Below are 17,231 nucleotides of genomic sequence, written 5' to 3' on the forward strand. Positions count from 1 at the left end.
GCTACTACATATAACACAATGGAAATAAGTGAAGATTTGGTGAGTGCCTTGATGACTTCTAGGCCACAATTGCTACCTTCCAATGGGGTGTTAGTTTTGATGTCTCAAAACATAAACCTAGAGGGCAAAGAATGCAAGATCATAGAGCTACATGACCAAGGCACTAGTGTCCTAAATTGGCTATTGAATACCAACAATAACACAAGATAGCAACTTGCAACCATGCAGAAAAAAATGGATAGAATTGAATGCTAGAGCTGCAAGATCCTCTTAAGATTCATTGTCAAATCTATTGTAGTGATGTTTGTTTGACCACATTGATATGCTGTAAGTAGGCACACAATATTACTCCATCTATGTTAACAAGAATGGGCAATACCCTTGCAAGTAAGGACTAAGCTAAAATCCCATTAACTACTTCATAATTATCCAACATGGGATAACTCTTATAGCTTCATTGAATAGTTGGAGAAAGTATACAAAGAAAATAACCTTATAGGCAATGCTAAGATTGGACAAGCTTTTGGAATATGCCTTGGAGAGAAGGAGTGAACTTGGTTCACTAGGCTGGATGCCACTGAGAAATCCTCATTTGTACTACTCTAAGACTTCTTTATCAAGTGTTTTGTAGAGGTCAACTATGGTAAAAAACTCATGATTCATCTAGTGAACATTGATAGGATGAGGAGAGCATGCAAGACTATCTACAAAGTAAGAAGCCTCTTTAAATGCATACCAGCTAATTGAAAGACCCACTCCCAAAGCTATGACTAGATATTTCATAAAGGGAATCTACGATAAAAACGTTTCATATTAAGAAACTTGGGCTTTGACTTGATCTAGCATTAATGATGTGCTCAATGAAGCAATCTATGTTGATGACCTACATCTAGAGAGAAGTAGAGACAAACAGCCATTAGTAGTAGCCATCAAGAACCTCACTAAGGCATGGCAAGACTGAAGTAAACGATACATAAAACCAAGGAAAGACCTCATGGATGATATAAAAAATCAGCAAGAGCTTCTAAAAATGGTAGAGACCTTGAAGCCATCTCAACCCTACCAACAAAATGCACAATGCATCCATAATGGTGGAGATAACCTTCTTTTAGAGTGCTTAAGGAGGCCAACACACACATGCACTTACTATGGATGCTTTTAATTCAAAGTAGCCTATTGTAGAGCTCCTTGATGCCTTCCTATCACCAACCCCAAATTTGCTATCCCCAAGAGGATCATGGATTTAATTACCCAATACAATTGTAATCTATAGCCTTACTAGCTCCCCTAGAGAAAAGAAAAATGGAACTTGGCATTGTCCTTCATCATAGCTCAAGCTTCAAATCACTTTATAAGAACACCATCTTTTCATAAAGAATATAGTGTCTAAACTTCTTGGTGGTAAACACCATAATCAAGCAAAAATTCTCCAAATTCAACGCTATGCAATACACATGACATTGCCAAAATCATGCATGTAGAATAATTAACTGTCTATGATGGGTCATGGTAGGTGCCTACAAATCATCTATGAAAACCTTCAACTCTTCAGGGGATATATCTGCAAACATCTTTCTAGCCATTCTTTGCCAAGACCCAAAAGCACGACCTAAGCCATGATCTAAGCCAAAAGCCATCACATAGTATGCAAAAGTAATGTAATGAATGTCATCTTTAACTTATCCTCTTTACTTATGGCCATCTGATTATAACCTGCAAAACAATCCACGAAAGAGCATATCTCTCACCCTACCAATTCATCTAAAATATAATTGATAAAGGGAAGAGAATAATAGTACTTCACCTTTTGCTTGTTCAATTCCTTAAAATTGACACACGGGAAGATTTGATTGTTCTTTTGGTGAGCACCATTCTGTATATTTAATTGGAAAGATCAGACGAGCCTGCCTAAAACACATCAATTCCTCAAAAAGAGGCTCTCTTAGATCAAAAGGCATGCATCTAACCTTTTGCCTCATTGGCTTACTACCGTCTTTCAATGGGATCGTATGCATGGCAGCAGAGGGGGATATCCCCTTGAGTTCATCATAATTCCATGTAAATATATCCTCAAACTCTTATAGGAGTGCAACATAATCTATATGCTCATCAATAAATAACATAGTTCCAGGCAAGGATCATTGGGACTCCTAAGATCTAGCTTTATCATATCAACATTATGAATCTTATCCTTTGCCTCTTTTGGCTCATTTAAACACACTTGGTAGACCTCCTCAGTGGTAGAACCCTCTTCAGAATCATTGAAACTTGATATTCCATTATTTGAGGTTCCCTCAAGTGTCTCCCATTCTATAGTGGAAGGTAATTCCCTTTTATCCAACGGGCATTCAAGGTATGCATCCAGAATTATTCTCTTTAATCCATGCCAAAAAATCAATCAACTAGCTAGGATATCTACCAAACAATGGGAATGTAATATCCACAGATGTCCAAGAAACAACTGATAGCTTGGCCTCCCAGTGAATCAAATAACATGAAAGTCAAGGGCGCACTCAATACTAGTAACCATCACATATACTTGCGCTACCATTCCTTCTAGTTGCCTTAGGCTATCATCAGCCATTTTTAAAACCATCTTGACATCCTTTTGGATTGGTAGACCTAGTCTCTCCAATAGATCCATAGTCATAATGTTCACAAATGAGTCAGGGTCCACCACTATATCTTCTATCAAGATTTCATCGACATATACTTGCATGCTAAGGCAGTGTTTCTCTACATGATCCCACCATTCACTACCCACTCAATGGACACCAAAAGGTTCTACAACATAACCCATTCATAGGATTTCCTTGGACTCCTTACAAACATTTGGTAATAGTTAGATTAGTTGTAGCACATTTATATTTGGTTTGACTTCACATAGCATGTTTGCTAGGTCAAACTCATGGAAGTTTGCCACTACTCTCCTCTCTTTCCACACCAGACACGCTTTTGGCTTCTTGATAATCTTAGTACTCTCTTTTCTTTCCATTTTCATTTTCTTTTGACCACTAGCTCCTCTAAAACACCATCATTTTTAAGAGATTTGCATGGGCATCCAACACCTTCTTATCATCCCTGCTAGGTTTAAGGTTAACTTTGCTTGTACTAGGATTATCTTGTTGAGTGTCTTTCAATTTCTGACCCCTAATTACGACCCTAATATTATTAGGAGATAAACTCTCACTGATTGGAAAATATTCAACTAGACTTATCCCACTGGGCATTTCCTTTGAGTGTGGCTTTATCCCTTTGCAAAATTTTCTTAAACCCCTCTCCTTTAGTATTCTTATTATTTGCATGATGGTTCATAGGCCCACGTTGCTAACTACCTTGTTGGAGAAAACTAACCCTACTCCAAAAGGTAGTGGCTAAATGACTAGACTTCCCACATATATCACATTTGACATTAGGACAATTACGAGGGAAATACTATCCACCGCACCACTTATAACTAAATTGTGATGGGTCCCTCATTATCAAGATTTTCAATACCCATCAAATTTTTTTAGTGCTTCAAAAAATTAACATCTATTATCTTTTACTTCTTCTACAATGTCTAATGCACAGGAGGAGCTACCCCCCCACTAGGTTGCATAGCTTGCAAAGGGGGTGCTACCTATACTGACCCTTGATTTACAAAAGGAGCTCTTTGGCTAGATGTTGAATTAATGAAATTTGAGAAGCTGGCAACGAATACACATTCTGTATCATGCTTCCTCTAGCATTTGGGTTGGTCACAAGGGTACTCATCGGACCTTAATCTCTACTAACCAATCTCAAATTATTTCTAGGACAACTAAGGCTCAAAATTAGATTTTCCCTCAATGTGTAGGTCGCTTGTAAGAAAGACTCTACTTCCTTTGCTCGGGTTGTAGCGATATATATATCCACTAGAGAGACAATGCTCAACTGCACTTGAATATTGAAGTCCAATCCATGCAAGAAATATAGTAGTTGAGCAACAAGTGGGATAGAGATAGAGGCTTGCAATTTGCAAAATGCCTCTTTCATCTTCTTGGCATATGCTCGGGCATTTTCATGGGGCTCTTGATGTGTCACATTTAGAGCATGTAGCCAATACTATTGACCACCTCTCTCAAGAGAAAATTTCCTTCGAAAGGCTTCAAAGAATAAATTGATTGTGATTATGGTACTACCAGCTTCAAAGCCATGCTACCACATTGCAGGCCTCCATTTTAGGGTCATGTTAAAGAACGTCATTAGATATCCCTCAATGTCCTAAATTTGGCTGTTAAACATGAGTTTCTAGAACTCACTAATGTGAAGCTCCACATCCTCATCCGCTAACCCATTAAATATGGATAAAGGGAAACCTAAGGTTGGAAAATCCAGTATTCTTGTAGGAATTGCAATAGGTTGCACCATAACAACAATAAGATTTTCTATAAGAGTTTGTAATGGTGTTACTACAATCCCACTTGAAGTGGGTTGACTTATTGGGAGAAGGGTATTGAGATATGCAAGCTCAATCAACCTACCTACTACCTACCGACAAGATAGCTAGGTGTGTCTAGCTCCCTATCATAGGTGTGCCTTCAATAAGTTGGTACTTGACTTAACCATAGCTAGTCAGTGGTTAGTTCTTTTGGTCACTAAGACCTAGTTCATGTATTAAGTTAGTGAGTATATGTGATGAATAAGCTGAAAAATCTCACTGAGAGCTATCTACTCTATGTTACCCCTATCTCTCTCTCATTCTTCTGACGTGGTATTAGAGCAATGAGCCCCCATGAACCCGTGAAGTGTGTGGAGCCTGGAAGCTTGGCATTGGAGTTGCAGGAGCTAGACTGAAGAGACTTGTGAGTGGTCTACAAGAGTAAAGAGTTGTCCTAGAATGTTGGTAGCCATAGCTCAAGATCTAGATATGTTTCTATAGTCTACCTACCAAATAGTAATCAGACCCTATTGAGGCTTTTTTGCAATGGTTGTTGGTGATAATTGGAGTTCTTGACAATGATCATTGACCTCAATAAGTGCATGACATTAAAAAACATGGGCAAGATAGGTTGCACGTGTTTATGGGCAAACAAGAAGAGGACATCATACATCTATTGTAGCTCATTGGGAGCTATATTGAACTCCATTGTTGTCTATTGATGCTTGGCAATGTATATGTATTTATTCTCATGCATTTGGGGGTGGCCTTGAAGAGTTTAAAACTAAGGAAGGACTGAAACTATCTTGTGCTATGTGTAGTAGGCAGTCAAGCACTGTCTATTTCAAATTGCATTGAATACCCAAAGTTGTAGAGATGGAAAATGATGATAGGATTGATAACATAACTCAAACAGTGGATGAGAAACACGATAACAACAACTATGGTATCTAGAAGTTTAGGATGGAGAACTTTCTCATCAATAAGGGTTACTAGGACTTGGTTAGAGGTGTAAAGACTAAGCTCAAACTCCATGACAAGGATACAACTCCTGAGCATGGTAGGATTGAGAGAGATTGAAGGGTACTACATTGGCTATCCCTATGTATTTATGATGCTATGGTTATGCAAATAATCAAATTCAACTTATCAAAGGATTCATGGGATATTCTGATGAGATATTATGGTACTACCACTAGTGCTAGAAAAATACATCTGAAGCATAAGTTTAACACGATGGACAAGAAAGGATGGTCCATTTAGGACTATGTGACTGAGATAAAGACTATTGCGGATTAGCTAGCATCCAATGGGATTGAGGTAGATGATGAGGATTTGGTGGTCATAACCGTGAATGGTCTAGGATCGGAATATAAGTCCTTTGATATGTCAATTTTAGTTAGGACTGAGATACCTAGCTTTAATGAATTAGTATCCTTGCTTATCTATGAAGAAGTAAAGTTGCGGTTGACTATGAGCTCTGACTATGAGCTCAAGTAGCTCTAGAAATAGAGATGTAGCTTTCTTCTCTAATCAGAGAGGCTGTGGTCATCATGGCCACAGAGGTTCTAGCCATGGCAGGAAAACCCAGTAGCGTGCCTCTTAGTATAGGCAAAGCTAGCATGGATTTGCTAGTAGAGGTGGTGGATACTCATGTGCAAGGGAAAGCTCTTAGTGTAAGGGAAAATGATAATAGCATACAGAGTCTAGTCATGAAAATATAAACAAGGATAAATATTGTCATTACTGTGGCAAGCATGGCCACATTGCAAAAGAGTGCTAGAAGAAGCACGCTGATCAAAATGGTAGATAGCAAGGACACTATGTATCTTCTAGTCATGCAAAGCCTGAGATTGGTGAGAGACTCTTTGCTATGACTCATGTACACAACAAGAACACCATATTAGAGAATATGGGAATTTCCTCAGGGAAGTTACTATATATATATCCTCTATATCACGTGCGTTCTGTTGAGAATCAGCAATCACACTCAAACAGCCTCTTTGTATGGAGTCTCAGGGTCAAGGATATGCAGGCTAACTTATCCCATATGCACAATGGTGCCTACTACAGTTTCCTACTTTCCTATAAAGCATTGTACTTGCTTCCTTTCTTAATGCAATGATAGTACTCTTTTCATTTCAGTAAAGTGTCAATGTCATTGTCCACATACACAAGATTGTGTTTATGAGTCCAAGTCTCAATCTTGGAACCTAATTCACTTGTGTAACAAACAGTGTCCTTTCCATCATGAGTCTACACTTCTTTTTCCATCCTCCATAGCTTCCGGTTTTGCCATGCTCTAGATCCCGCATTTTTAACACGTTCAAGGACTATTTCCAAATATCCTTATCTATAAAATTTTATTGAATAAAAGATAACCCTTTTCTATTCAATCTGTAAATAACCCCTTTACATTACACCCTTCTGTATGTAAAAAATGTAAAAATATGATATTTTAAAAATACCTTATTTTGAACCCACGTGATGCTCACATATATTCATAAGTAACATACCCACGGGAATTTCCCATAAGTTTGGGACACGTGGTCAAATCTTTGGATTTGTTATAACTTGAACACGATAACTCCAAATCAAGCGCTCTATAGCTCAATAGATTCCATTTTTCAAGTGCTTTCCAATGATAGGTCACATCATATGGTTTTGAGAAACTTATGGGCATGTTATCTAAGTGCTACCTTTTTAGTATTCAAAAAATGGGAATTGGGAGATTTCCAAACTCACTAATATTGTGTTCAAGGGCAAACAACAAGAAAATTTTGATTATGTCTGGTATATAGATTTTGGTGCCTCAAACCACATGACACCACATGATGGTAGTTTGATAAGCTAAAAACATGTGCTAATGGCTATCTCTATATACTAGAGATGATTCTCAGCATGACATAGCACACACAAGGATTGTTTCCTTGGTTATGCCTGATGGCAGGAAAAAACACTTGCATGATGTATTACATGTTCCCTTGATCACCAAGAATTTTTTATTTGTAAGAAAGATAGTTGAGCAAAACCTATAGGTACGATTTAATAAAGATGGCTACTTCATAAAGGAGTATGGCAAAGGATGTAGATTGGTTGCTAAAGGCAAAAGACATGGAAGGATGTTTACACTAGATGCAAACATCCCTAAATTGAATGTTCCTATGTTTGCTCAGGATGGGACAAGTATTCGAGACATTAATATTTGGCATGTGCATATTGGACATATAGATGTTCAAAAATTGAAAAGTATGCAGTGTAAGTAGCTTGTTACAAGGCTTCCAAGGTTTAAATATGATAATTTAGGACATGTTGAAAGGTGAGAAGGATCAAAGCTTGGACTCGAGAGCTATGGCAGGAGAGCAAGAGCAAGAAAGAGAGAGACAACAAATGGGAACTCCAACAGTCACAATGTGTGACCGGGCCTTCCTTTATTCAAACTGTCACTAAAAGAATAAAGAATAAAGTGATGGTGATGGGCGCTCGCCACCTGCAGTGTGCAATGGCGATGACTGTCAGTGTAGTAATACACGGGCGGCTAGGCGGAGGTGCCTTTACCCCCAACAACCTCCCACTTAAAGGCGAATCTGCCCTAGTGAGGAGTGAAAAGAAAAAGAGAAAAGACAGTACAACATGTACACATGTACAACAAGATGAGGAAAGACGTCATCTCATCCCACACCCGTCAACCTCCTGAGGAAGGCAAAGCTCTCTATAGAGAGGCTTTTCGTGAGTAGATCTGCAGGATTCTGGTCAGTTGAGATCTTGACAAGATCAATAGACTTGTCCTCAACGACCCCATGTATGAAGTGATACCTCACCTCAATGTGTTTTGTCTTTGCATGGAAGACTGGATTCTTGGCTAACTGAATAGCGCTCATAGAATCCAAATGAAGTGTAGGGATAGCATCAATACCAAGGTCAGTAACCAAATGACCCAACCAAATGGCCTCCTTGCAAGCCTCAGGCTGCAACATACTCGGCCTCTAAAGTAGAAAGGGCCATGCATTTCTGCACCCTGGACATCCAAGAAACAGCACCTCCAGCATATGTGCATACATAGCCAGAAGTGGACTTCCTACTATCTGCATGTCCTGCATAATTAGAGTTAGTGTACCCCACTATTCCTGTATCCTGGCTACCATAGCATATGCACATATCTGTAGTGCCCTTCAGGTACCTCATGATACCCTTCACGGCATCCCAATGCTTCTTGCCAGGTGTAGCCATATAGCGTGCTACAACACCAACTGCAAATGCAATGGCTATAATGGCATACATAATGAGTCATCACCCTCCTCCCCTCATGATGGCTCCTGTCCTATCATCTACAAGATATCCATACCCCTCTGGGGTATGCCTAAGATGTGTCCCCTCCCACATGTGACCACATTCCTGGGCATATCCAAGAGACCCATGTACATCTCGTATACCTATGGGGGTAGCATCTCTCAGAGTAGCACTCATAGGGATGCCACCTGCGGACAGCTAAGCAAAAGCTGGAGTGACTGGAGTAGACGTCCCCACAAGTGTGACAAATCCCATAGGTGACGCAACTCCAGCAGAACGACGAGACAAAGACACTGTGTCGGTACCTCCACAACAACCACCTGAGCCACCCTCTCTCAAACCTACACGAGGGCGAGGAGTAGTACATGTATCCTGAGGCGACCGCGAGCTCACTGCATCCACGTCTCCGTAGCATCCCCTAGAACCACTCCCTCCATCTAGCCCAAGTCTAGAGCGTCGACCTCGTCTATTGGAAATTGAAGCATCAGAGCACACCAAAGTAGATCTAACAGAACGGGATGATGGTATTCGAGATAGCTCCTGGTCTGCCATATCTCTGAATCGATCTATTTGATCTGGAGACAAGCGTGTGAAGATCTCTTGTAGCTCCTCGTCACTCATCCCTCAACTCATCGTGTTGATCTAAATATCCACAAAGGTCACCTGCACATACAAAAATTGATGTTAGCATAATCAATATAAATCAAGCAAAGCACGGTAATATAAATCTTTAAAAAATGATTTGACTTAAAATGCATATCTTATGTATCCTTATAAAAGCGATTCGTCAACGAATTGAGTAGGTGAATGCTCCAAGTATGAAGTACCCTATGGTCCCATGTCAATCTCCTAACACAAGTCCGCATACACTGGAAGATCGATAGACAGTTCACCACAAAAGGATGAGTCCACCTCGTTCTCAATGGACTCCTGTATTTCCATCATTGTTACCTGATTTTGGCTCCTCTACATGCTCCAAGCTTTCGGCGGCCTCCACCCCTTGCAATATCAACCCCTCTATTTGCATATTGTCCCCATCTAGGCTGGGAACATTGCTTTGATCATATACTCTCACACTTCAGGGAGCTGAAGGTATAACATATCACCATCGAGGTTGTCGAGGGTTTAGATAGAAAATTACATGTTCAAAATCACGTACAAGAGAGATTTAACTTTTGTGACATGTACCATGTCGTAATAAAATTTAAAAAAACATGAGTTCATGTACCTGTTCACAATGGGCCGGTAATACAAACGTGTCGTGCAAATAAGTCTTTTTTTTTAAATCTATTTTGAGAAATCCAGATGGGCCTCGTCAAACTTGCTCTAGCTCCTTCAAGTGCCACTTTGAACCACTGCACATCGAATAGGATCATGGAGAAGCTATGGTAATCCACCGTGATAATACTTTGCAAGTTCCCAAAATACTCCATCTCATCTATAACGGTGTTTGGATCCATTGCTCGTCATTGGCTCTCTTGCTCAAACTTTGCCATGATACCACAATCTATTGTTGAGCGCATTTTATCGATACGCTCCATGCGGAAATGTCGTCTGTGCGACCATGTCGCACTATATATTTTGTACTGTACATTGAAACACTCAATTAGTTGTCGCATATAAAATGTAGATACGACAAACCCTAAACACATCGTCACCTTTGGACTACATCCCCGAGAGAATTCCCACTCCTCGATTGAGACCTCCGCTCCTTCGCGAGATGCTACGGTCAAAGATCCATGCAACCATCGCATTGACATAAACCGCGGCATCTCCTCCATGCCCTCAGGAATTGGTTGATGGTATGTACTACATCGAAATTCAGATCGCGCTTCTTCCATATCTTTCCTGGATTGCTCGTACCTAGCGAGCCACGTCTCCATGGAGACATGGTGCAACATACAAAAGTGATTCACTTTCTCCTCCATTACAACATCCATTCTTTTTTCTATCCCATTACCAACCACCACATCTCCGGTCAGTCTATCATCGTCCTTCAGTGACCATAGCATACTGTTATTTGAATCCACCGTTGGTAGCCACTGTGAAATATGCACTAACATCTCAGACACCAACCAACCTTCAGCCATGCTACCATCTGACCGAGCTCGTTGTCACACAAAGCCTTTCAGGTTTTTCATGAAGCACCCTAAGAAGAACATCCATCACGTATGGACAGGTCCAGCAATCTCCACTTCATCTACAAGATGCACAAGAAGGTGGATTTGTATTGTGAGCATGCTGGTGGGCAGGTATTTCTCAAAGAGACAGATCGTCTCCACTGCTCCCCACCTTGTAGATTCAATAGAGGATATCTTGATCTCTTTCTGTGAGATCCATTGCACTAAATTTGACAACCTGTAAATCGTCCCGCGTATTTTTGGAGTAAGGCATCCTGCGATCGCGATCGGTAGTAAAAACTGCCACAAATGAGGAAGTATTATAAACAACTACACTCCAAATAGCAAAATACGCATGCCACTTACAATCCATTAGTAGTACAAACCTGACATATCTTATGACAATCATGGGATTTTAGCCTTGATAATTGGTTGTCTTTAGAAAATGCAGACTTGAGAGAACGTATCGTACCCGTCGGAGTGTGGATAGACTTGATAATTTGCTTCATAATGCGCTCTTCTTTAGTGGACAAAACCCAAGGAGCGCGAGATAGCTACAAGCGACCATCAGCACTCGACTGCGGCCAAAGCACATCCATCTTGCCTACCTCCTTCAAATCCATTCGTGCCCCTGCAGTGTCTCTCTTTCCTGTGATGTGATCCTATAGTAAGCTGGCCACATTCTTGAAAATATGCATGGGATCCAACAAGTGGTTGATCTGTAAGTGGGTTCAATACGGCAACTCGTAGAAAACTGAGAATCGTCACATTCCGTTTGGGTGTTCATACATGCTAGAGGTCGTCCAAGAAAACCTTCCTTGAGTTCATGACTCTCTGGCAAGAAAGGGGTGTGTCCTTGATATACCATCTTCTTCATGGTTTGTGACTTTCGGGAGTCTAATTGTGGCCCACACAATAGACATGCATGATAACTTGAGGTAAACAGATATGTCCCAACACCTCTATCCAGTGAATATAAATTTTAACGATGTCGTACTGCTACGCATCTGAGGTGTGGAATCCACCAAAAAGTTGTGTGTGTGACATTTGTTACTTTGTACATATTTAGTTGTTATGTTTGTATTTTGTTTTGTGTGGGCAGTAAAGTGGAGAGGGGTTTGGAGCAAGAGGAACTTATCTATAATACTCTGGTCGATATGTATGCTAAGCATGATAGTCTAGAGGAAGCATGCTAATTGATTGATATATTACCAGTCCACAATGCAGTTGCATGGACAGCCATGGTTGGTGCATATGTCTGAAGCAGTGATGGTATTTCTGCTCTTAAACAGTATGACAAAATGCTTGATGAGGGCATTAAACCAAGCAAAGTCACCTACTTGTTGACATTCAAAGGCCTGCTTTGAGCAAAGCTTATCTTTTTCCAGAAGGTGTTGCAAGGCTTCTTGGATTCCATACTTGTGTTGGCAGTAGAGGAGAAAGATTACTACCTGAATGGTACTCCGAGAAAAACATTGAACTTATGCTTAGTACTGAAGTGGTTAAGGTCGACCTTGCCAGCAAAACCCTGGAGTTGTTTTCACCTATGGATCTCTGATTATAGCAACAGGGGCCACATTCATCAAGCTGATTGATTTTGGCATTCAAGGAGCAGATGCCAAAGGCATTTACTATTTGAGAGAGATTACTGATGCAGATGCTCTGATGGAGGGTATTCATGGAAAAGAAGGCAGGTCAACTGTAATAGTTGGGGGTGGTTACATTGGTTTGGAACTTGCAGCAGCTTTGGTCCTGAATAAGTTCAACGTTACAATGGTCTATCCAGAGCCATGGTGCATGCCTCACCTTTTCACAGCAGAGATAGCAGCCTTTTATGAGGGCTATTATGCAAATAAGGGTGTAAAGATTGCGAAGGGAACAGTTGCCACTGGCTTTGAGAGTGATGCATCTGGAAATGTTAAGGTAGTGAAGCTCAAAGATGGGCGAGAATTGTCAGCTGACGTGGTTATGGTTGGTGTTGGAGAAATTGGCCCGCTTTTCTGAGGGGAACCGTATTTCTGGAGGAGAAACGCAAAAGCATCGGGGAAGAGAAAGCAAGGGATGGAAAAACAAAGGGAAAAAAAAGCTTTTGGGACATTACGGGGGGAGGAGGATGTGTCAAGCTGGCAATCTAGGAGCAGGTTGAAAGGCTGGTCAAGCTTGTTGAGGAAGGGCCTACAGAGTTGTGAGCACATTCTGATGATAGCCGTGAGTTTCTGGCTTTTGCACGGATGCAGAGTAGTTTTAATAGGGGACCACGACACCCTTAATCAGAAAGCCCAGTGAATTTTATCATCTAGCAACCTAATTAGGCCTCACGACATTTAAATTGTGCTTTTGGATCTTCAAGACTGTATCCAGTAATCAGTCAAAATTGCGGCCTCAACAGTGAGTAAGCAGATTGCTGAATTCAAAGAGGCGTTCAATTTGTTCGACAAAAACAGGGACGGAAACATTACCACAAAAGAATTGGAAACTGTGATGCAATTCCTTGACCAGAATCCAACGGAGGCTAAGCTGCAAGAGATGATCAATGAGGTTGATGCGGATGGAAATGGACACTGAATCTAAAGAGTAATTAAAGGAAGCCTTCAAGGTTTTGGATAAAGAACAAAATGGCTTTATTTCTGTATAGCAGAGCTGCACCACGTGATGACGAATCTTGGAGAGAAGTTGACAGATGATGAAATGGATGAGATGATTTGTAAGGTAGATGTAGATGATGATGGACAAGTAAATTATGAGGAGTTTGTGAGAATGATGCTTACCAAATGAGCCACTCTTTTTCTGCATCTGGAGAAATGTTGTGGTGGACATTACCTGCTATGCCAGCAAGCAGTTACTGATGATTTTTATTTTGAAATCAACACAAAGCCAATTCTGTCTATACTTCAGCAAGACCCTCACATACAAACTTGGTCACTTTAGTTTGCTGTATGGAGGCATCATTCACTCTTGCAATTGACCTCTAATGCTTTAGTAGAGAGCTCCATTTATGTAACGTGGTACAGTCTGGTGCTGGATTACTGGATTCAAGGTGTTTTTGGAGAAGGTCTTGTGACATGAATGCTCACTTCTCCTTGCCAAGGCTGCACCCCTAAATAGGCTCTTTTAGCTATTCTAAGAGCTGAGATATACAGCATTGTTGTCCCAAATTGGGTTCAGGATTCTCAAAGACTGTGGATGTGAACATAGACAATAATTACCTGTCTGAATCAAAAGAACATGCTGTCATAACAGAGTTCAACTCTTCTGATGTAAAAGAGGGAGTTGCTAAGCTAGAAAGCTGTTTGTCTCATCACTCTTCTGAAGAGTTGTTGGAATGTAAATATGAAGGTTGTGGAGGTTGCCACTATAAGCTGATTTGGCTTTCTATTCGTCTTTAGTTATTGGTAGAAATAAAAACAAAGACTTGACATCATTTTCTCATCTTGCTTATTTGCTTGATTGATCTTCTATCTTGGAATTTCTCAAGGACCTCTGTGGTCACGACTTTGCTTTCAAAAACCCTTCGATAATGAGCTATGATAGATATTACCAACGAGAACAGAAACCTACTTACCTAAGCACTTCCCGAGTCCCAGAAAGTCATGCATGGTCCACATGAGAATGACTCAAATATTGGCGGCGGCTGGACCATCAATCATCATGCTTGCTCATATCTTCCATGGTGACCCCCTCCTCCCACAAAATCTTAAGCTCATCAACTAATGGACGAAGATACACGTCCATATTTTTGACTTTGTAGCAGCTAGGAACGAGCAAGCTAAGGATGAGATGTTTTGTCTTCGTAGAAAGCCATGGAGGGATGTTGTAGTTGACAAGGACTGTGGGCCACACACTGTAAGAAGTTGAGCGCAAACCAAATGGATTCACGCCATCCATAGCAATACCGAGCCGAAGATTCCTTGGCTCTCGGGCAAAGCCTGGAAAGGTAGAGTCAATATGGCTCCATGCGAGTGAATCCGCTGATATTCGTTGAACTCCATCTATGGATCTATTCTGTGCATGCCACATTGTCAAGCTCGCCATGACGAACGTATGAAACATGTGGTTTATGCGAGGGATAAGTGGAAATTATCTAAGAACTTTTTGAGGGATGGTTTGCCCTTGCAAGTCCTGTGGATACCTGTGAGCACCACACTTTGGACATGTCTCCATAGTCTTGTATTCTCCTAGAAACAGTATGCAATCATTGATACATGCATGGATGTTGTTGTAGTCCATGCCAAGCTTTCCTAAAACATGTCGCGCAACATCACGAGACTCAGGTATGGTATTTGCAAGTGACAATATATGATACTTTAGTAACCTGAAAAAAAATCATAAAATACTTTTAAAAAGCACAATTTTTTTTAATGATAGTGTCGAAAATAAATCAACAAAGAGTACGTACAAGGTACCTGAACAACTCGGTCACACTCGCATCGCTCCACCCATATTTTGCTTGCACACTTAGAAGTGCAAGCAATGTCTTCAGGCGAGATACTCGGCACCTATCATATAATGGTATGGATGCTTCCTCTCTAAGCTGATCAAATGTCTCAACATCCATGGGCATCAATGCATCGATCATTGCCTCCATCTCAAGCTCCAAGATTGTAGGAAAGTCTAGAAGGCTGCATGTCTCCTCTGATATTGACAGTATAGATTGGGAAGTACCTTCCCAAGTGGTGGATTGGCTCATGCACTCCATCCATCGCACACCCACGAACTCTTCTAATTGGCCGCAAAGGGTGCACTCCTCCTTGGGATGAGATGTCACCTCCCTGTAGTAAATTTGTCAGCCACACCCAATGTTTTTGTATATGATATTCAATTAGTTTGCGAATACAATGCATGATTGATATACACTTTTCTTACCGTTTGCTCAAAATTTGAGATCGCCTGATCAATGATCTTTGATTGAAACTCACCGAAGCGTCGTACGTGTTCTATAGACAATCAACATTTTCATCTAATTTTCAGCTTACATTGAGAGCAAGGACATGGGACACACTAATTAAGATACGCCTCGCAATCTTGAACATCATGACCTTCATCATTTTCCATTTGGTCTACCTTATGACAAACAATTTGTTTTTATTATCATCTTTTTTTCTTTCTTAAATTGTTTGAGAAGGGATTTCTTCTCTTGTAACTCAACAAAATTAATGTATGTAAAGTCTCCACCCACCCACAAATTAATGTATATCGGGGAGTGTTTCTTGTCTCGTGGTATTGCACCAGACCTCGCCACCAACTACTACTACAAACAAGAAAAGAAGAAGTTAAAGAACAAGATCTTACACTCTCTTTGTTTTTTATCCATTTATTCTCTTCTCTCCCTCCCTCTCTCTCTCTCTCTCTCTCTTTCTCTCTTTCTTTATTATGTTGTATGTTTATTCCCTCTCTCTCTTGTTCCTTCTTTCTTTTTCTCTCTTCCTCTCCCTCTCTCGTTTCTTTTAACAAAACATCTCTCTCTCTCTCTCTCTACTACTACTACTACTACTACTACTACTACTACTACTACAAACAAGAAAATAAGAAATTAAAGAACTACTACTACTACTAGAACCACTACAAACAAGAAAAGAAGAAATTAAAGAACTACTACTACTATTACTACTACTACAAACAAGAAAATAAATTAAAGAACATGATCTTACCCTCTCTTTGTCTCTCTCTCTACTACTACTACTACTACTACTACTACTACTACTACTACTACTACTACTACTACTACTACTACTACTACAAACAAGAAAATAAGAAATTAAAGAACTACTACTACTACTAGAACCACTACAAACAAGAAAAGAAGAAATTAAAGAACTACTACTACTATTACTACTACTACAAACAAGAAAATAAATTAAAGAACATGATCTTACCCTCTCTTTGTTTTTTATCCATTCATTCTCCTCGTTCTCTCCCTTTCTCTCTCTTTCTCTCTTTCTTTATTATGTTTAATGTTTTTTTCCTCTCTCTCTCGTTCATTCTTTCTCTTTCTCTCTTCCTCTCGCTCTCTCATTTCCTCTCTTTCTCTCTCAATACGCATCATTTTTAACAAAAACAAGCAAAAAAAAAAGTGAAAAAACGAAAATAAACCAAGAGGGAACAATGCACTCACCGCAAAGGCCCAAGGATGGATTCGGCGGCTCCTCTTCGTGACGGCGGTTCCTCTTCGCCCTCCGTATACTTCCTCCTCTTCTTTGCAAACGGTGGCAGCGACAGTGAGAAGCTCTTCTTCTCCTTCTTTCTCCCTTTCTCTCCCTCTCCCTCTCAAACGCAAGATGCAGTTCGCTCTTCCTTTCACTCCATCTTTCGTTCGTTCGCGCAAAATGCCGTGCTCGAGTTTCAATCCGCTTTTTTTCATCGGAGTACTGTCGCTATTTGTGATGCAAATAGCAACGCCACTAATTTGCGTTGGAAATAGC

The 17,231-nt window shown here is 40.4% G+C and overlaps 1 protein-coding gene and 1 pseudogene across 1 annotated transcript; one reads left to right on the forward strand and one right to left on the reverse strand.

Moving 5' to 3' along the window:
• Window positions 1–10,158: 10,158 nt before the first annotated feature.
• LOC148017995 (uncharacterized) lies at window positions 10,159–10,632 on the reverse strand. Its single transcript, XM_087661536.1, has 2 exons — window positions 10,525–10,632; window positions 10,159–10,278 (listed from the first exon to the last, which is right to left on the reverse strand). Exons 1-2 carry the CDS (start codon window positions 10,630–10,632, stop codon window positions 10,159–10,161), a joined length of 228 nt encoding a protein of 75 aa, XP_087517662.1.
• Window positions 10,633–11,800: 1,168 nt separating this feature from the next.
• On the forward strand, window positions 11,801–12,816 carry LOC148017996 (monodehydroascorbate reductase, seedling isozyme pseudogene; annotated as a pseudogene).
• Window positions 12,817–17,231: the final 4,415 nt, after the last annotated feature.

Source organism: Lygodium microphyllum, chromosome 21 (genome assembly GCF_053477565.2).
Source record: "Lygodium microphyllum isolate KBCC chromosome 21, Lygodium_microphyllum_v1.1.10, whole genome shotgun sequence".
Classification (NCBI taxonomy): domain Eukaryota; kingdom Viridiplantae; phylum Streptophyta; class Polypodiopsida; order Schizaeales; family Lygodiaceae; genus Lygodium; species Lygodium microphyllum.

Excerpts from the sequence above, each read along its gene's own strand:
- LOC148017995 (XM_087661536.1), bottom strand. The coding sequence starts at position 10,632 with ATGGATGTTGTAATGGAGGAGAAAGTGAATCACTTTTGTATGTTGCAC. Across the intron at positions 10,279-10,524 it reads CCAGGAAAGATATGGAAGAA|TACAAAATATATAGTGCGAC; the intron begins GCGCGATCTGAA and ends TTCAATGTACAG.